The following is a 22,239-nucleotide window of genomic DNA, read 5'->3' on the forward strand; positions in this document are numbered from 1 at the left end:
ACTGACTGAAAAACATGAACAATCATATTACAGTATCTGTAAAGTATTAGCCCACATTTCATGTTTTGTTTGTACACAGCGAGCTCGACAGTGTATATAGTTGTAATATCACACATGACGGGCTGCATGTATCATGATCAAATTGACTCACTCCATGGCCATTTGTCCGTTTGGTCCAGCTGGCCGAGGAAGTTTTTTCCAGTTGTTTAAAGGTAATCACGCTATTTATGTCGGTACAGATTGGCTCCAAGTTCCACATTTACAGCGCCAAGTCACGCCGACCTCATTCTCTCAGCGTCCGTCTGCTCTGACGTTTCACCCTCTTCTTTGTGCTCGTTTCTATAATCAGCAGTTCATCTTCCGTATATTCAGGTTCAAAAAGATAAGGTTGTAAATCCTCATTTGTCCAAAAATAGTCGTCTTCGTTGTTTCTTACCAGGTCTGCCATGATTAAAACACACACACGTTTGTTGCCCGAAGTCGGAAGTCTGTTGCTATGGAAATGGGAATAAATGCATTGTCGTAAGAAGTTACGGCAAAGCTTAAAATTACCAAAATATGGTAAATATTAAACATATTACATATTGTTATGAACATATCTGTTATTACATTATATACTTGCAGTGTGTATACAAAACGTTGGAGGATTTTGAAGTTGTTTTGGAGGGCTTTGAAGACTACAATGGTGACTCCCATTAGCTGCATTTTGCAAGCGTTTTTTTTAAATCATTTTTAGAATCCTAACAAAAAAAACATGTGTTCTTGTCTCTCATAATGATTGTGAGCGGTTGGCAAAATTCCAAAAAAGTGCAGTTGCCCTTTAACACTTCCATGTGGGTTAATCCATCATCATATTTGATCTGAATAAAACTTGTGCCACAGTTAACCGATCTGCTGCGAGACAAGAAATCATTGAATAAACAAACAATCAAAAATGCTTGGCTTTAGACAACAACAAAGTCTAGGGTTGACCAGCAAAGTAATTTTCACCAAAAGCACTTTTAGTTTTAAAATAGTACATTCATAAGGCAAAAAGGGCAACATGTTCACATAAATGTGGAAAAATGTTTGTTTAGAAACACATACATTTTTTTTGTTAACATAAATATGATGTTAAAAATGTTTCATAGACATGTGAAGTACATTTTCAGTCATTTCCAAGCTATAAGCTGTTACTTTATTCCCACGTTTTGAACCCTGTGCTTTAAACAATGTTAAATAATTTATGGATTTTCCCTGGAACAATTTCCATTGTGGATCATTAAAGTTTAAGTCTAAGTATAAGTCTAAGTCTAAGTCTAAGGTTCACGAGCTTCTCATGCTACCAATAATGTTAGCCTTCACAGCAAACCAATCTGGTCACAGTGGACCAATGAAATTGTTGACAGTAAATCAAACTTAGACTTAGACTTAGACTTAGACTTCCTTTTTATTGTCATTCAAATCTGAACTTTACAGCACAGATAAGAACGAAATTGCGTTACATAAGCTCATGGTAGTGCAGGATAAAAAAAGCAATAAGGTGCATATATAAATAAATAAATATATATAAATAATATATATATAATATACATATAAAATAAATAAATATATATATAAATATATATAAATAAATAGATTACTGTACAGATAAATATATTGCACTTTTTCACATGCGTCCACGTTTATGGATGTATGTTATATTGTCTTTTTTATTCCAGCGAGTTAATCCATTTTGGGGTGAGTTGAGGGGATAATTTAATTATGATGCGTTTAAGAGTCTTACGGCCTGAGGGAAGAAGCTGTTACAGAACCTAGGGGTTCTGTAACACACTTAAACGATCATTTATTCAACCATTTAGCACGTTATGGACTTGAAAACACAATAAAATCCCACAAAATCCGGATGGCCGCACGCCAAAGGAGGATGAAGACAATGCTAAATGATATCTCCAGTAGGCTACTGTGTTACAAGTCTTTTGTTAAATTTGTGCATGAACAAAAGCGCTTGTGTAAAGTTGTCACGTTTTAATGTGTATACCTGTGGCTTACAGACTTATAGACCAATAGACACTATATTTCCAAAAGTATTTGGCCACCCATCCAAATGATCAGAATCAGGTGTCCTAATCACTTGGCCCGGCCACAGGTGTATAAATCAGTGGTGGTGGTGTAAAGCACGTCACCACTGGACTCTAGAGCAGTGAAGACGCGTTCTCTGGAGTGATGAATCACACTTTTCCATCTGGCAATCTGATGTACGAGTCTGGGTTTGGAGGTTGCCAGGTACAACGGTACATTTCTTGACTGGCCTGCACAGAGTCCTGACCTGAACCTGTTTGAACACCTTTGGGATGAATTGATGCATATGCAAAAGTGGAATATATTTATCTGTACAGTAACCTATTTATTTATATCCGCACCTTATTGCTCTTTTATCCTGCACTTCCATGAACTAATGCAACGAAATTTCGTTCTTATTTGTACTGTAAAGTTCAAATTTGAATGACAATAAAAAGGAAGTCTAAGTCTAAGTCTAAGTCTAATTAGAACGGAGACCGAGAGCCAGGCCTTCTCCACCAACATCAATGTGTGACCTCACCAATGAGCTTTTGGAATAATGATAGAAAATTCCTATAAACACACTCCGCAACCTTGTGGACAGCCTTCCCAGAAGAGTTGAAGCTGTAATAGCTGCAAAAGGTGGTCTGACATCATATTGAACCCTATGGGTTAGGAATGGGATGGCACTTCAACTTAATTTATGAGTCAAGACAGGTGGCCAAATACTTTTGGCAATATAGTGTATGCACACAATACAATTTGTCCAAAAATTAGGGGGATGCGGCTTATATTTAAGTGTGCTCTATAGCCGTGAAATTATAGTTTAGTCCATTCCTTCTTGAGTCTCTTTGCTCATGCAAAATGAAACATGATTATGTAGATTAAAAATTAGTGATATCCATCACAATTAATTGATATTAATCCACAGCAAGTTTGACAGAACTAAAGAAAAGCGCATATATCTCCTGTGTGATGTATCCAAAAGAGTTCTGCCAGCACATAATGCCAACAGATACCAATGCCAATGAGTTTGTTTTGCAGCTCTTGTAAAGAGACTTTCCACCGAGGACATTTTTGCCCATTCATCCAGAAGAACATTCGTGAGGTCAGAGGTCACCTGAGGGAGGGTCACAATCTCTGTTCCTCTTCCTACCAAAGGAGTTTGATGGGCTTGAGTCGCATTCCTCCACACAAAACGCATCCATGCAAAGCATGCTATTATGTACCGTGTTTTGTGCACAACCATGCTGAAACAGAAAGTCTATTTTGGACAATTTTTGCTAATATAACTGTGGCAAGAATAACATATGATGCAGGTCTCTTTATGTCCATATTTTGTAGCTCTCTTTCTTCAACATATAGGTTGGAACAAACACAAGGTGGCACTCTTACCCCAATATGTTAAGTCTGCTCCACACCTTTAAAATGCATTTTTCAAAAAGCCACTCAAATGGAGACAAATTGGCACAATAAATTCAGTGCTGATAATAATAAGCAGCAATTGGCAGATTTTTTTGTATTGGTTGTGTAAAGTGGGATGGTTAACTATAAAACATGAAAGACAATCACGCAGATATGTGGCTTGTATTTCACATTTACATTCTTTCCAAATGATGTCTGCTATTTAGTATTTAAGTGGTGATCATGGCCCTATAGACGGATGCAGCCCTGTCCGAAAACACCCATGGGAGACTGCGAGGCGCTCAGATAAACATCACTGCCTGTCAATTATTTCGACGACAGCGGAGGCTGCTAATGCACATCAGTCCTGGGAGAGTGGTTGCTGCAAATATCACAAATGACTGGAAAAACACTTACGCGTGCGGGAAAAAAAAAAACATGATCTTTGAAAGGTCAGCTATTCACTGGATACATGTGCACCCTGATTAGTTTGTACTCGATGTTGAGATGATCGTTCACATTTTCTGTGAGGGGCCGTGTGACTTCAGGACACATCAAGAGGAGTTGGACAGATGTTATGTCTGTTAAGAAAAATCCCAGGGGTTTTATAAAAGCTTTGGCAAGTGCCTAAAAGGTTCACTAGAACACAACACTTCTCCCTCAAAGGTCATTTGGGAAAATTATTTCACTCACAAAAAGTTATTCCCACTGTGTATTTGTTCTCTTCACTTTATGCATGCAGCAATGCACATCTCGCTCACATCCTGTTTCTTTTTTTTTTTTAACTCTCATCTTCAAGAATGATCAAACATGTAGGTACATTTTCACAATGCAAAAAGTTCAGTTTTGACTATCAACAAGATCCAACGCCTTCCGACCTTTGTGAATCTGTCATTGCAATTATTAAAATACCAAACTAATTTGTTTGTGCTACGTTTGTGCTGGTTGGTGCTGTAAAAATGTTAAATGTCACCAATAAGTACATTTTCTGACTAGTAATGTCGTCCAGCCCCCGCCTTAGCAAAATCTCTCCAAACTTGTTTTAAACGTTGGTGCTATTATGTTTGTGATGGCTCTGCTGTCAAAAATAGACAAAACATTTGAACTATTATGGTTTTAAAGGGGAACTGCACTTTCTTTTGGACATGATGAAACATTAATTTTTTCAAATGCATTTTAACTTGTTAATAATCTTAAATAAAAGTCCGCCCATAAAAACCAAATATATAACGACCCAAAAACCGTCAAGAATACTCCATTTATATTTCACGACTTGAATACTAACCAGTATAAGTGATATTGTTATTATAAGTGCTAATACATATAGCGGCACCGCGATCACTAGCTTATGTGGCTATGTTTACATCATTGGCTGATGAGCTGCTTCCTGGCCTCAGTGCTCGTGAAAGTTCATGCTAGACCATAAATCATGACTCTCACCTTGATAGTAGAAGGATGAGGACATATTCCGAAAAGTTGGTACACTTGGACAGCCAATTTAGACCCGGGAATGGTGAGAAAGACACGGAAAGACGCTTGGTTCCACCTCCCTTTTTCTCGTGAGGATTATGAGTCATTTTTCATCTAAACAGGAATATACCAAGATGCTATCAGTCGTCATCCTAATGATAGCAGACCTTGCATAGTAAGTGATGTTTTATTATGTTTGTTGGCTCTCATGAATTCTGCAGTGAACATCAGTGATGTTGTTGCAGAAAAAAGCGAACGTAGTGATGCATTTTTTAAATGAATGCCCCACGTATGCTTAAAATGAACAAAATACGTAAATATTAAATTATATTATAAATGTGCCTGTTACTTTATTACATTTATACTTACATCAGGTATATACAACCTTAATGGAGGTGTTTGGATGTTTTTAAAGGCTTTATGTGCAGAATAGAATGACTCCCATAGGCTCCATTGTATGCAGACTTTTTATTGCATTTATTTACTTGTTAGAATGCATAAAAAAAGAAAAATATATGTGTTTTTGTCTTACATAAGGATTGTGAATGATAGGCCAAATTCCAAAAATGTGCAGTTCTCCTTTGATGTTATTCATATTTTACTATTCATATGGATATATTTGAACAAGGTGGGTGGGCTGCATATGAATTTACATTAAAACCATAATAGTTCAAATGTTTTTTGTTTTGTTTTTTTACAACACAAACCAGCACAAACGTTCAAGACAAGTTTGGAGAGATTTGGACAAGGTATGTGTGAGGGGAGGCTGGATGACATCACTAGTCAAAAAATGTTCTTTAGAATAACTTAAAAACTTTACGGCACAAATAAAAATGTATACGGCACAAACCAGCACAAATGTAGTACAAACAAATGGAAGGGTTATTTTGATAATTGCAACGACAAAGAAGACCAACTTCACACAGCTACAGCATTGGTACACCTGCACAATCTATCAGTACAGACACTTTAAAAAATCCTGCTTTTACAAAAATAAGAGGACTCAGCCGAATAGTATACACTTGCCAAGGCCAACCGTCAGTGCTGGAGATGTTTATCTGAGATCTTCACACAGATAGATTTTCATTTATTACCAGTATAATCATATATGTAGGATAACTGATGCAGGAAACAGCTAAGTGCACTTGTTTGTTTTAAATTTAAGTTGTAGCCTCGTTATACTAAAACGTTTGTATTTTTCCTTATCTTTAGGTGGCCAACGGTAATGCACATAAAGATAAATAGAAGCTGAGTGCAATATAACAGAAGGAGAAACTGCAATTTTAAAATGATATATTGTATAAAATATTCCACCCATATCACAATCTGCACTGGTCAAAGTTTAAATGTTGTATTAATTTGTGTATGCACTTATATAACAACACTTTTGTTCTCAATATGGACAAAAGAGCAGCTAAATTTGTAATTATGCCAAAAATATTAATGAAATAATTTACAATGTGCCCATTTAGTGCAGCAACTACTCTAATTAATAATGGCGTGGCGCGGTTGGTAGAGTGGCCGTGCCAGCAACCTGAGGGTTCCTGGTTCGATCCCCCGCTTCTACCACCGTAGTCACGTCCGTTGTGTCCTTGAGCAAGACAATTCACCCTTGCTCCTGATGGGTCGTGGTTAGTGCCTTGCATGGCAGCTCCCGCCATCAGTGTGTGAATGTGTGTGTGAATGGGTGAATGTTGAAATAGTGTCAAAGTGCTTTGAGTACCTTAAAGGTAGAAAAGCGCTATACAAGTATCAAATCAAATCAAATCAACTTTATTTATAAAGCACATTTAAAATTTCCCATAACCCATAATTGTGCTTTCATCCCAATGTGCTTTTATACCAGATGTCACATGGTATCTACATCTACATGTCTGCTAGTCTCTGTAAAGGCAACATTTCTGAACAAATTATTGTATTGCCTCTCATTAACGCTATACCATTGACAATATAGTTGTATTCTCTTTTAGAGCTGCAGCTATCAATTACTTTAGTAATTAAGTAATCTATGATTAGTTTGTTCGATTAATCGAGTAATCGGGTAAAACACATTTTAAAACCTCAATGCGTATTTTAAGGAAAATAGTTGATATTAAAAAATGTTCTGCTTGCCATAACCTTCATTCTTCTTCTGTAAAAAATACACATCATAAACATTGCAATTGAACTTTTAACATATGTACATTAATAAATAAATAAAATAAAAATAAAAAAACCCTCAGCACAACCACACGCCACCTCTCTCATGTGTGCTCCATTGCAGCAGCCCGTAAGGAAATTATGTCCGCTTATTTAAAGTTTTAGTTCATCAATTTCCATTCGTTACGCTCATTGGGGGCAGCGTGGCTTAACTGTGAGAGTGACCGTGCCAACAACTTGAGGGTTCCACGTTCAATTACAGCTTCCGCCAATCACTGCCATTGGGTCCTTGGGCAAGACACTCCACGCCTGCTCCCAGTGCCACCCACACTGGTTTAAATGTAACTTAAATATATTTAATAGGTTTCACTATGTAAAGCGCTTTAAGTCTCTGGAGAAAAAAAACGCTACAATAAAAGTAATTCACTTTATTAAATAATCAAAGCGCCAGAATACAAATCCAAGTTTTTTCATTTGCCGCCCTATTCTACTTGATCAAATAATGTATAGTAAAACAATGACACAGTGATAAGTGCGTCTTTCTTACAGTCAGAAGTACGGATGGGTACAGAATCTGGCACTTTTTTTGGTACCAAACGAATCCCGCTGGTTCTACCGGGCACCGGTTCACGTAAAATCCAACAATGCCTTATTATGTTACCTGGCTCTTTGCATTTCGGCACTTGGTGATCACTCCAGCAGCACTGAGAGCGGACTCAGCCAAACTACCTCTAGATCAGGGGTGCCCATTAGGTCAATTGCGAGCTACCAGTCGATCGTGGCGGGTGTGTCAGTCGATCGCGAGGCATTGAAAAAAAAATAGACCTAAAAATGACCAAAAATCAATCTTCACTATGACGTCACTTTCGTCACTTGATTGGCATTCACTTTTTAATTTCAACAGACTTTCTCTTTGTATCGACCGTCAAAAGTGTAAAGACCGACCACACAGTTCCTGTCTTCACATTAAAAGTGCTGCTCTATCCTGCCTGTGCTAACAAAATAAGAGTCTCAGAAAACTAGTGCATACAAGCTAGCTAGCTACGGAGTTAACCCCAATGTATTACATGTAAAGGGAATAAAAAGGAGCATGGAAGCTTGACAAATAAGAAGCTAAAAAACAACCACTTTTATGTGGTATTGGACAGAGAGGAGGACTATTTCCCTACACAATGTCAATTCAAAGTTGTGGAACTTATCCGCACTATTGTAAATCCTGTCTGATTCCAATCAATGCAAGTCATCAGAATAAGGTAATACACTAACTTGTATTCTTGTCTTCATGAAACAAGGGAATCTTACATGTATTATTGTAATTGATCTTTTTTGTAACACGGTTAGTGAATAAAGTGTATTTTTGGAGTTATTTCTCAATATTCCGACACAATAACTCAGATATGGTAACACGAGCGAGCAGTAGAGAATATGAAGTGATTTGTTTGTCCAGTGCATATTTTGCTTTATTCATTATTAATATATTTCTTGCCAACTTATGTTGTATATTTTTATGTGAGATTTCTAGTTCATTCTATCATCAGTCATTACACCCAAAATGTTATTTCATTTACTCTTTCAATGTCTACTCCGTCTGTTTGTATTTGTGTTTGACTTTCCCTTCTGCTGTTACCAAATAGCATTATTTTTGTTTTACTGACATTCAAAGATAGTCTGTTTAGGTCAAACCATCTTTTTAATTGATTAATTTAATTCGTTATTATTTGTATTAGCTTCTGTGTGTTCTCTCCTGAACAAAATGAAGTTGTATTGTCTGCAAATAATACCAACTTTAAGTTGGTTGTAACTTTACAAATGTTGTTTGTATAAAGATTTAACAATTTTGGTCTGAGTAATGATCCCTGTGGTACGCCAGAAGATATATTTAGACGTTTGTTTGCCTATCTTCACGTATTCATTTCTGTTGTTTAAGTAGCATCTTACCAAGTTCAAGACCAACCCTCTGATGTCATATCGTTCTAATTTGTTGATTAAAATAGTATAATTAATTGTGTCAAAAGCTTTAGTTAGATCCATAAAAACTGGCACTGTGCACTGTTTACCATCTATTGCATTGGTAATCTAGTATGTAAGGCAACATTTTTCCAAAAATGTGCTAGCTTGATGCTGATATACATTATATGCCAGCAACTTGAGGGTTCCAGGTTCGATCCCCGCTTCCGCCATCCTAATCACTGCCGTTGTGTCCTTGGCCAAGACACTTTACCCACCTGCTCCAAGTGCCACCCACACTGGTTTAATTGTAACTTAGATATTGGGTTTCACTATATAAAGCGCTTTGAGTCACTAGAGAAAAGCGCTGTATAAATATAATTCACTTCATTTCACATTGGCTTTACTATTGACATGCTAGTGATTAGCATCAAGGAGTTCAACACCTCAAAATGCAATTATGAAAACTACAACTAAAGTGCATGTTACAATCAAACATCTTACATCATGGACTTGCAACTCTAATTGCAATTTAAAAATGTAACAACTGTTATATCAGCAGTTATAATCAGCTCATAATCAGCAAATTTTTAAATGTTGCAATAAAATGTTGAATTTATCATCAAAAACATTTAGTATTTATTAACCCACACAGAAGAACTGAAAATTGGTACCGTTGAGTACCGGTATCGATTCCCAGCTGGCATCGTATCGGTTTAAATGTGACGATTCCTATCCCCAGTCAGGAGATCTAAGTTTGAATCTCTGCTGGACTATTTCTTTTTTTGCACATTCTCTGTGCTTGTATGGGTTTTAGCAGATATAGTTTTTTTTAAATTAGTTGTATGCTTATATGTACTCTGTGATTTGAGTGGTGCCCCACCTCTCACAACGAAATCAGCTGGCATAGGCTCGAGCTCACCCATGACCATTATGAGCACAAGGAAATGGAAAATGAATGCATGAATACCCGGGCTGTCAAATTCAGCAAGTTAACATGTAATTAATCACAAAAAAAGTTTAGCATTAATCATGTATTAACGCGTGGCAGCACGGGGGAAGAGGGGTTAGTGCGTCTGCCTCACAATACGAAAGTCCTGGGTAGGGATGATATTTGATAAGAAATTATCGAGTTCGAGCCCATTAACGAATCCTCTTATCGAACCGATTCCTTATCGATTCTCTTATCGAATCCATATAGGTTGTTGTATATGGAAAAAACACACAATATTTGGTTTAACAAAAGCTCACTTTTATTTTATAAGAAAAAAATAAAATAAAATAAATAAATAGATATTGACTGTTGTTACCCCCCTAAAAAAAAAAAAAAAAAAAAAAAAAAATATTGACTGTTGTTACCCAAAGTATATGAAGTGGGATTTTTCAGAAAAACTAATATATACAGTAACACAAAAACAACCTGTCTCTGTGATCACTATAGGTGTATAAATAATAATTTAGTGTTAAATAAAATCAGTCCCTTGGGTACAAAACGGAAAATAATACAGCTCTCCAAAAAGTGCACTTCTGCTGCTATTGGAACATCCTTCTGGGGTCCATCAGTGTGGCCTCCTCCAGGAATGACTGCACGTCCTTGTCCTGGAGGAAAAATGAGGGACAGACACAGCATAGAATTAGGGGGGAAATTAGCTGAATGTGAAGACTAGGGTGTCTGTTATTAAGTCTTTAGCATTAGTATGTGGAATTAAATGATGGAATGGATTAAGTAATGAAGTTAAACATTGTACTGATATGATGCACTTTTAAGAGGTTGTTCAAATTAATAGTGCTTACAAAGTACAAAGAAGAATTATGAGAAATACTTTCAACTTTATTGAAAATAAGATATTCTTCATCTCAGTATATTAACAATGACTGAATTAATTAATTACATATTACAAAACTGTTGTATATACTAATTCCCAGATGTTATTTTATTATAAAAAGGTCAGTAAATGATGTATATATTTGTAAATGCTCTGAAGTGGGAAAGGGGTAGGATTAAATAAGCTTTACTTCTTCCTACTCCTTTTCAGACATGATGTAAAGCAGGGGTCCCCAAACTTTTTGACCCGGGGGCCACATTGGGTTAAAAACATTTAGCCAGGGGCTATATATATATATATATATATATATATATATATATATATATATATATATATATATATATATATATATATATATATACACACACATATACATACATACATACATACATACATACATACATACATATATATATATATATATATATATATATATATATATATATATATATATATATATATATATATATGTAAAATATCATTGCCGATTAGACAAATTGCCTTTTCCTTACATTGAACAAAAAAAGTCATATGTCCCCTGATGTTTAAAAACTCTGCACTGAGTCTATTTTATGTTTCCGTCTTTTTTTTTTCCTCTTGCACTAATTGACTAATTGCACTTGCCGCGCGCTCGCCCGACAATGCGGCGCGAGCGTGATGTCGACACGTTATCGATGGAAAAATGCATTTTTAGACAATATGATTTGCCTGAGCAACTAGGAGAATCCAAAAGTAACAAGCAGTAGAAAATGGATTGATGGACAGGCTAGAAAGGACAGATTTAAAAAATAATAATTAATTAATTTATTTTTATTTTTTAATTTTTTTACTCGGGACTACCCGCGGGCCGGATTTTGGACGCTGGCGGGCCGTATCTGGCCCGTGGGCCGTAGTTTGGGGACCCCTGATGTAAAGTGAAATGATATGAAACTGTGATGTGTTATGCTGTAAGTGTGTTCATGTACGAAATAAACTAAAGAAAGAAAGAAAGCACTAGTTTATTAGACAGACCTGCAAACTCTGGAGTGGTGTAGGCTACAAGATACAGTTAACGTTATCAGACACATACAAAAAGGCTAACATAAACGTTACCGTTAGCCACTGACTATGCTTAGGTAACGTTAGTCTAGCTAACATTACCGCAGTCCTGGTTGACATAAGAGGTAACGTTATTTTAGCCTAAAGGCTACGAGTGAGCAGATATAGAAATTAACGGGCAACAGTTAACGTTAGTTACTCACCAGCACTATCAGTGGAATTGGCGCTGCAGGTTGAAGCAGAGGAAGAGGGGCGTCCTTCGTCATCTCTTTCGCTGCTTCTCCACGACACCTTTCTCTAACCTTCAGATTATGTACGGCCTGAACATGTTTCATCATGCTTGTTGTACTTCCCCTCCCTTACATGAGAGCGAAGCCTGGCAATAATTGCAGATAGCAGTTTCCTCGTCGTATTTTTTTGTAAAATGAAGCCATGCCTTGAGGCGTTTTTTCCGGTCCATTGTTGTTGCTGCTTCTGTATCTGCCGCCTAATGACTGAGCTACGTCATTTCCTGGGACGTGCTACAGGGCATTTCCTGTGGGACGGGATTCGTTCCCAGGGATTCGAATAAAGGACCAACTTTTTTTCTTTACTATAGTGGCCTCGATAACGGGAACCAGTTCTCAAAAAGGGATTCGAATCCATGGAATCGGTTCTTTTTTTATCGAACAACCGGGAGAACCGGTTTCGAACATCATCCCTAGTCCTGGGTTCGATCCTGCGCTCGGGATATTTCTGTGTGGAGTTTGCATGTTCTCCCCGTGACTGCGTGGGCTCCCTCCGGGGTACTCCGGCTTCCTCCCACCTCCAAAGACATGCACCTAGGGATAGGATGATTGGCAACACTAAATTGTCCCCAGTGTGGGAATGTGAGTGTGAATGTTATTCTGTCTATCTGTGTTGGCCCTGCGAAGAGGTGGCGACTTGTCCAGTGTGTACCCCGGCTTCCGCCCGGATGCAGCTGAGATAGGCTCCAGCACCCCCCGCGACCCCGAAAGGGATAAGTGGTAGAAAATGGATGGATGGATGGATGTATTAAAGCAGATTAATCACCCGATTTACACATGCTCCTTTTCCTTAACCGTGCATGGTTAACTACCTGCAAGGTAGTTATATGGTCAATAATCAGGTCAATGCATACATACAAGAGAAAAGGTGAGTAAGGAGGCTCCAACTGGTGTGCTCTGTGACAAATGTCACTTCAAAATACACCCTGACTGGACTTCAGATTAAACTGTTACCAAGTTCTTAGCAAATAAATTGTGTATAAACACGAACAAATGCATATGACATTCTGACAATACAATTGCATGTGTGTCAAATATTGGGGTATTTTAAATTAATATAAATAATCCAAGCAAGTAATTTTCTGTGACTAATCATGATTCACAATTCAAATGTGATTAATCAGATTTTCAAAAATAACCACTTGACAGCACTAATGCATACACAATCCAGATGTTCCTAATAATGTGGTCAATGTGTTTTTCCAGCATTCACTTCCTGCAAATAAATACATTTTATTAATAAGAGCACTCAAACAGCACATAACTTCAGCAAGGACAATTTGTTAAACATTTTACTTTTGTTTGCGTGCATAATATAGTCCAAATTACTTTGATTTTCTTGAAACTTTGTGGAAGGAAAGGTGAGACATGAAGAAAAAAACAATTTGATGCTTGATTTTACAGTTTGGCTTTTCCAGTTACTAGTAATGCTGTTTTTTCCTCATATGTTGCAGCTTTTGCAAAGGATTGGAGCATTTTTTCAGACTAAGCAACTCACACAGTTCAAAAGGCATAATACTTTATTTATTAGATCATTCATAAACCCGTTTTCAAAAGTGTAATTCATTGTATTACAAACAAAAATAACGAAATCAGTTTCAGTGTTCAGCTCACACATTGACATTTATAGGATGGAGATGAAAGAGCTGATTACTACTTTGTGGGGACGGTCAATTGAATTTCCCCATGATGGCCCATGGTTAAAATGTTGCATAAAATAATTCTAAATGTTTCATTGTTGAACGCCTCATTTTGCATTACAAGCAGCCTTCTCTGATGCTGTTCCCTCTCTGGCACACATGAGATAGAGAGATGAGCAGCGTCATAGCAAAACAAACAACCTCAGAAGTTACCCAACTTATCTTCTGGCAGCAGACCTGTGGTGACCTTTCTACAGTGTCGCAGCTTAATTACTTTTCTCCTTGCATATGCTTAAATGCCGTGACTTAAAGGTTAACTTCTCCCAGCTGTTATACGCCAATGTCATCCATGCACTTCCAGTATTAAAAATGAGGAACAGGTGGATAGCAAAGATGCGTCGAAGTGCTTGCAATAACAATTGGCTCCCAAAAATGTGTAAATATCTTATTTGGGATTAACTGATTGATGTCAAATGAATTGACTGCAACAAACATTCAGAATGTGATATCATTAAAAGCGGAGTTTGTAGCAGTGTGTAAAATAAGGTTTGAAAATATGGGAGGTGTGGAAGGGGGCAGACTAGGCTGCGGCATTACTCTAAAACTACTAAAAGGTGGTTTAAGAGGTGTTCAATGAGAGTGCACTCAATCTTTGTGTGCAGGGGGTAAAACAAAAAACAAAAATATCCACAGACATTAGAAAACGGAACAAAAGTTCATAAAAAGTAAATAAAAAGGAAGCAAACCAAAAAGTACATACAATCATATTTAAATTATACAGTGGATATCTGCAGTTATTTCATGCACTTTTCATCCTCGCCAAGTCCGGGCGTCCAACCATTTGCAAAGCAACTTGGTGGCCCATAGCGCATGTCCCCTTTCTATGCACCACCGAGTGAAGTGGCTTCTGTCTTATAAAAGCACTCCCCTATGGTGAAGAGCTGCTAGGCCAACGTCATCATTGTACAGGTGGAAGAAACACTGGCCGACCGCTCATGGACACTATTGTTGTTATTCAGTGTTCCTGCTGAATGGCTGCAGCGACCCAGTGGGTTGACCAGGGCCGGGCAGAGGCCACGAGCCAGCCTCTCTATAATCAGGTAGAATTTCCGACGGAAGCTTTTGTTGACCCAGAAATAGAAGATGCAGTTAAGGAAACCATTGGACGTTGGCAGCCATACTACCACAAATTCTATCCACTCTGGCACAGGGTTTCCTGAGATAGCTGGGGGAGGAAAAAAAACAATACATATATTAGCATACAAAATATATACTATATCCAAAAAAAAAAAGAAGTATTTGTAAGGTGTCAGATTCACCACAATTGAAGCATTCACAAAATATGGCATTAGGACGTCATTGAAACTGTGGTATGCAGGCTCTGTCTGGTGGCACTCAGTAACACTAGTGTTTTGTTTTTTTGAAAGAAAAGTACAATTATATTGGAGAAATAATCATCAAAAATAATTGAGAGCGATTACAAAATTACCCAAAGATTCATTGAAAAAAATGTTTTCTGTCCACAAATCAATTACCAAGCCACATAAGCCAAACTGTAATAAGTGGAAGCAGCAAAAATTGTGGCAATGAAAAATATTTTTTAAGTAGTAGTAAAATAAATGACAAATTTAAGACCCCCTAATTAAGGAATTATATCTCATGAGTGTGCACAGGCTGTCCAAGGTAAGTGGGGGCTTGGGCTGGACTTTTGTAAAGTTTGACCATTTTGTTTTTCTCTGTCATTTAAATAAGTTATACATAACATCATACATGTTATTATAAAATGAATACAGTATAGCCGTAAAAGTTGAATAATAAGGTTACCTGAATCAGAACGTCCATGACAACCTGCATCCTTTATCAAAAATACAAAATGGTTCGTTCCACCTAGATAACGGCAAACCCAATTTCGAACACTTCACTCAACACAAACGTCACGTCATAAAAGCTCACATTTAAATATTCACACACATCACCAACATTTTGGAACAAGGATGAAGTGATCAAATAAAAAATATAATTAATCTATTTTTGGCAGCATAGGACAAAATTATGTGCAAATTTAGAGACTGAGGTGTCACTATTTTTTTAAAGATGGGGGAGACTTAATTCCCAGGTGATGCACTAATAATATAATAATAATAATAATTATTATTATTAAATAATAATAATAATAATACATTATGTATTATTATGATTCGTACTACCCACAAATGAAAATCCTGTGTGTATCAGATAATCTCTACATTAAAGGCCTACTGAAATGATTTTTTTTTTATTTAAACGGGAATAGCAGATCCATTCTATGTGTCATACTTGATCATTTCGCGATATTGCCATATTTTTGCTGAAAGGATTTAGTAGAGAAAATCGACGATAAAGTTCGCAACTTTTGCTCGCTGATAAAAAAAAGCCTTGCCTGTACCGGAAGTAGCGTGACGTCACAGGAGCTAGTATTCCTCACAATTCCCCATTGTTTACAATGGAGCGAGAGAGATTCGGACCGAGAAAGTGACGATTACCCCATTAATTTGAGCGAGGATGAAAGATTTGTAGATGAGGTACGTTACAGTGAAGGACTTGAGAGGCAGTGATGGACGTATCTTTTTTCGCTCTGACCGTAACTTAGGTACAAGCTGGCTCATTGGATTCCACACTCTCTCCTTTTTCTATTGTGGATCACGGATTTGTATTTTAAACCACCTCGGATACTATATCCTCTTGAAAATGAGAGTCGAGCACGCGAAATGGACATTTAAAGTGACTTTTATCTCCAAGACAATACATCGGTGACACACTTAGCTACTGAGCTAACGTGATAGCATCGTTCTCAAATGAAGATAGAAACAAAATAAATAAACCCCTGACTGGAAGGATAGACAGAAGACCAACAATACTATTAAACCATGTACATGTAACTACACGGTTAAAAATTCACAGCCTGGTAAGGCTTAACAATGCTGTTGCTAACAACGCTAAGGCTAATTTAGCAACTTAGCAACCGGACCTCACAGAACTATGATAAAACATTAGCGCTCCACCTACGCCAGCCAGCCCTCATCTTCCCATCAACAGCCGTGCTCACCTGCATTCCAGCGATCAACGGCGCGACGAAGGACTTCATCCGTGGGTTTGGCGGCAAGCATCGGCTAGGCGTCTGCTATCAGGGTAAGTAGTCCTTGTTGTGTTGCTGTAAGTATTGTACTTAGCTGCTAAGACACCGATCGATCCCACCTACATCGTTCTTCTTTGCAGCCTCCATTGTTCATTAAACAAATTGCAAAAGATTCACCACACAGATGTCCAGAATACTGTGGAATTTTTTCGAAGAAAACAAGAGGTTTTTCTATCGGGTCCGATGGGGTCCAACCACTTCCGTTGATTTTGTGACGTCACGCGCATAAATCATATCCAAAGGAGTTTTTCAACCGGAAGTGTGGCGGGAATTTTAAAATTGCACTTTATAAGTTAACCCGTCTGGAACCTGGCTCCTCATCATCGGTCATCATCAATCAAAAAAGACTGCGCGCCACAAGAATATGTGCAGGCCGATTAAGATTGCCCACCACTACAATATGAGTTATACACGATAAAACATTAAATATTAAGTGTATGTGAACCATTCCTACTGTTTTTACTTACCTGATGAACTCTTAAGTTTTGCAATCCATCAGAAATATTTAGCCAGCCATCCATTTTCTAACGATGTCCCTCAAGCAACTAAAATGCGTCAAACATGTCCAAGTGTGGAGGGCATACTTGCCAACCCTCCCGTTTTTAGCGGGAGAATCCCGTTATTCAGCGCCTCTCCCGACAACCTCCCGGCAGAGATTTTCTACCGACAAACTCCCGGTATTCAGCCGGAGCTGGAGGCCACGCCCCCTCCAGCTCAATGCGGACCTGAGACTGAGTGGGGACAGCCTATTCTCACATCCGCTTTCCCACAATATAAATACGCTTGCAAGTTCCAAAACGAATGGAAACAAGAATTTCAGTTCATCCAGGACAGTTCGAAGGGGAAGGTGTATGTTGCCTGTAAATATGTAGAACAGACTTCTCCATTGAACACGGTGGCCGAAATGATTTCTCAGTCATGAACAGAGAAGTTAAACAGGACAATACTGCCATCTAATGGATAGATAATTCAAGTATTTATTTTATGTAAATAAAATAAATATATATATATATAGCTAGAATTCACTGAAAGTCAAGTATTTCATACATATATATATATATATATATATATATATATATATATATATATATATATATATATATATATATATATATATATATATACACACATATATATATACACACATACATACATATATATATATATATATATATATATATATATATATATATATATATATACATGAAATATATATGAAAAACTCGAGTTGGTGAATTCTAGCGGTAAACAACCACGCCCCCCCCCCCATCTCCCGATATTGGAGGTCTCAAGGTTGGCAAGTATGGTGGAGAGTGATTTGCATATTACTCATCAGGCCTACTAAATGAGTTAAATGGGTGTATTTTTGAATGGTGTATGGTACTATTAGACATGTTTTATAGTGTCCACATAGTTCAATGGGAAAGTTGTGTGTTTGTGTATCACACATTGTAATGTTCTGTGTTGGTGTTTGTTTAATTGGGCAATGACTTAGAAAGATGGTCCAAATTAGTACATATATAATGAGTTTGTGCAAACCTGAACTTCTTTAATGTATGTGGTCAATAATAAATCGCTGTGGAACTCACCAATCGGCCGGCAAACCAATATCTTAATTCATGTTTTACCAGTAAACTAGGAACAATCTGTACTTTGGGGGACTCTTGAATTAGGCATATATTTGGCGTACCACTAGATGGAGCCCGATTGTTAAGCGTACCACAGTTTGATAAACACTGCTTCAAATTGTTCCGCCTCTGAGTGGGGTGGCCATTCAGATTCTAGGGGTGGCCACCCCCTAGACACACCACTGCTGACAGAAGTAAGAGAAATCGCAAGGGTTACACACTCTGCTGACATTCAGCCAAATGATACAAAACATAGAAAAGATGGCTCATGAATCGTGACCCTAAAACACTGCAAAGCAATTCTAGATGTTTTGTAGGCAAATAAATTGAACATTCTTCAATATTCTTCAGGCTCTCGCTGGCTTCGAACATTGACTATCACATATTTCCAGTTTTGTCATTACAGCATGTCCGAAAAGGAGTATGAAGAGTCAGAGCCAACAACCAACAAACAAGTAGGTGGCTGCTATCAACCTTTGTGAAACCTTTTAAACGAAAGCTGAAACTCAGAAGCATCTCAAATATACCAATATGCTCCTAGTTCCAAGTAATTCCAAATTTAAAAATAATCGTTCAGTCAGCAGTGCACACAAATTGGCGAGTTTGAGCTTTGCAGGGATTTTTTTTTTGTATCAGATGGTATGACAAGTTAATTATTCTTCGGTCAATCGTCAAAAAAATAAACAAACAGTTGTACATTCATAAATTGAAAATTAAAATGTTGCAGACTGAAAGGGTTTAGGCTGAAGTTGAACACTTATTGCGCCTAACCCTATAAACAATGTCAAGTACAAAATAAAATTCCGAAAATTATTAAATGTCCTTTGTACAACATATTATAAATACACATTATACATAACATAAACACAGTTCAATTATATACACTAATTTCACACAAAGTCTAGGATATTGGACTTTATATATACACATAAGACATTCAACCACCAGAGTTCAAAGACCGTCTTTTTGATCATTTGAGTAAATGTTTACTGTATATTGGCCATAATAATTTTTCTGATACTCCATATACATAATGTTTCCTAGGAGGGTTTTTTCATGTTGAATTAAAACATTTCAACGTCCAATTCTTTCACATGTGTACGATACACTGGCAGTTATTCAACAATACCCCAAAGCCAAACAGGACATAAGTCTTTAATTTTGTATAAAGAGGATAAAAACATTTTGGATTCATATTTGAATTTTAGGCCCTGTAATGAGGTGGCAACTTGTCCAAGGTGTACCCCGCCTACGCCCCAGTGCAGCTGGGAGAGGCTCCAGCCACCCCCGCGAGCCCGAGAGAGACAATTGGTAGAACATGGATGGATTTAACTTGTTATGCTTAAATCTCTCAATTAACTTCAATCCTGAACAAAAACACCAAATGTAATGTTTAAAAAATAAAAAAAAAATTCATATGTAGGCCTATTGATCAAAATATGTCAGTTCTCCATTTCTATAAATTTGCATAAGAGGAACTATTTCACAAATGTAAACCTGTGAAATTACCTGATTATATGTTTTCTATTTTTGTTTAGGATTGAAGTTTATTGAATAATTAAAAGACACTAAAGGGGTAAAAACAATTCTAAATGTTTTTGCGCCCTTCAAAATACGTTTATGCCCTGTTTGGCTTTAAAGATCATTTTAAAATTGAAAGTCCCCAGAGGGTTGAATACAACTAAATCTGTAATTTGATGCAGTCTTTTGATATTGTGGAACCCAGCAAATATTGCATCACTTCTTTATATCATTTTGAACATTTAAAAAATAAAACGTTTAATTTAATAAGACACTCAAGCTTACCGTTGTAGATCATGGCTCCCATGCACGGTGTCCAGCAAGTGAAGTAAGCCACCATGACAGGCACCAACACTCTGGAAGCCACATTGTGTCTCCTGCGGCGCACATGCTCAAACTGCCGCATTTTGCGTCTCTGCGTCCTGGCAGCGAACCACAACCTCATATTGGCGTAAATCATGACAATGGAGCATGGAAAGAAGATGACGAAGGTCAGGCTTAGAGAGTAGACCACGTTGGTGGAGTAGGACAAATTGCAGACCAGTGACGCGGTGGAGAAGTGGACTTGGATTACACCCTCTGGTAAGGTTATTGGCAACAGGATGCATGGTGGGAAGCACCAAGAGAAGGCAATAAGGAGCAGCGTCCTCCTTCTAGTCATTAAGGAAGAGTACTTGAGGGGGTAAACGACTGCAATGCATCTCTCCAGACTAATGGCAGCCAGTGTGTACATGCAGGTAGAGTACACTGTAGCATTGCAGAAGGCCACCATGTGACACAGCCAGTCTGGCCCATCTGTGTAGTCCTTGACCAGACTAACCCACAGGTTTAAGGGCATGACCAGGAGCCCAAAGGCGGAGTCTGCGGCTGTGAGGGAAAGCAGGAAGTATCTGGAGCTCTTCGACCAGCCGGACACAGACGACGTGATCACCAGGAGGACGGCGATGTTCCCCAAAGTGATCATCACCCCAAAAACGATGATGATGCTCACCTTGACTGAGCGGTGGTGAAACTGCATGATCCTTTGGGAGTCAGCACCACTGCTGGAATTCAGCTCCAACAAGGACAAGTTTAGTAACTCATTCATGTTTTCTCACAGAGACATTTTGGGGTTTTTACCACAAAGTGCCAAAAAGGAGTGGGTGGTGTGTTCAAATGAGCTCAGATGTGGGGAGCCCTGCAGCTTCTTGCAGCCAGCACACCTGAAGCAATCAGGCATGTACAAGCTGCCTCTTCTTCTTCTTGAAGTTTCCTGGTTGGTTGCACCCATAACTTGAAAGGTGCATTCTGCCACCTACTGCATTGGAGTATGCAACATGGGTTCTCTATAGCTATACAGTAATCTACAGTAAAAAAAAATACTAAAGACTATTATACACTTGGACTGCCAACTGTAAAATCTTCTTTAAGTAAAAAACAGAGGACAAAAAGAAGCAAACGTACTTGTTGTGTAAGACATCAAAGAACTGGATAAATCCTGAAGATGCCATCATCATACAAGGACATAAAAGATACAACTCATAAAGACGTGTTGCAGCTAGAGCTAACAACTACAAAATGACAGATTATACAACACTAAATAATACATAACATTCATTGACTACCACCCAAAAGTTATTATGTGTTATTTTTTTCCCAACACCTTCCCTTCTTTCAAAGAGAAAGTGAATTTAAAAATGTAAACGTTATGGTGTGAATGAATGAACTATCAGTAAAAGACATGGAGAAGGTGTACGGTTAAATATAAGGTTGCGTCTTCCTACTACGGGTCAGCTATGTTGAAATGATAAATTTTACATAAAGTTCCTTAATGTAACATGTTAAACATGTCTGAAACAAATATATTATAACACAAAATAACATAACATAACAATATTGATGGAAAGGACTGTAAAAGTGACTATGTGGATTTATTTTCATGGTTAGAGGGCTCTTATAATAGTAAAAAAAACACCTTTTAGATGGTTGTAAGCATTTTTTATGCTTTAACTATAAAAATATTCGATTTATTAATAACAATACTACTTTGCGGGAATTCATTTACCGTGGTCATGTCCTCAACTGTACCTACTTTACATTATATATATATACACTACCGTTCAAAAGTTTGGGGTCACATTGAAA

At 37.5% G+C, this 22,239-nt stretch overlaps 1 protein-coding gene across 1 annotated transcript; it reads right to left on the reverse strand.

Annotated features, from left to right (window-relative positions):
• Positions 1-13,653: 13,653 nt before the first annotated feature.
• On the reverse strand, positions 13,654-21,404 carry zgc:162592 (uncharacterized protein LOC561993 homolog). The gene is made up of 2 exons (XM_062028245.1): positions 20,401-21,404; positions 13,654-15,016 (listed from the first exon to the last, which is right to left on the reverse strand). The coding sequence occupies exons 1-2, from the start codon at positions 21,200-21,202 to the stop codon at positions 14,736-14,738; spliced, it is 1,083 nt and encodes a 360-aa protein (XP_061884229.1). The 5' UTR covers positions 21,203-21,404; the 3' UTR covers positions 13,654-14,735.
• Positions 21,405-22,239: the final 835 nt, after the last annotated feature.

Source organism: Entelurus aequoreus, linkage group LG02 (assembly GCF_033978785.1).
Source record: "Entelurus aequoreus isolate RoL-2023_Sb linkage group LG02, RoL_Eaeq_v1.1, whole genome shotgun sequence".
NCBI lineage: Eukaryota > Metazoa > Chordata > Actinopteri > Syngnathiformes > Syngnathidae > Entelurus > Entelurus aequoreus.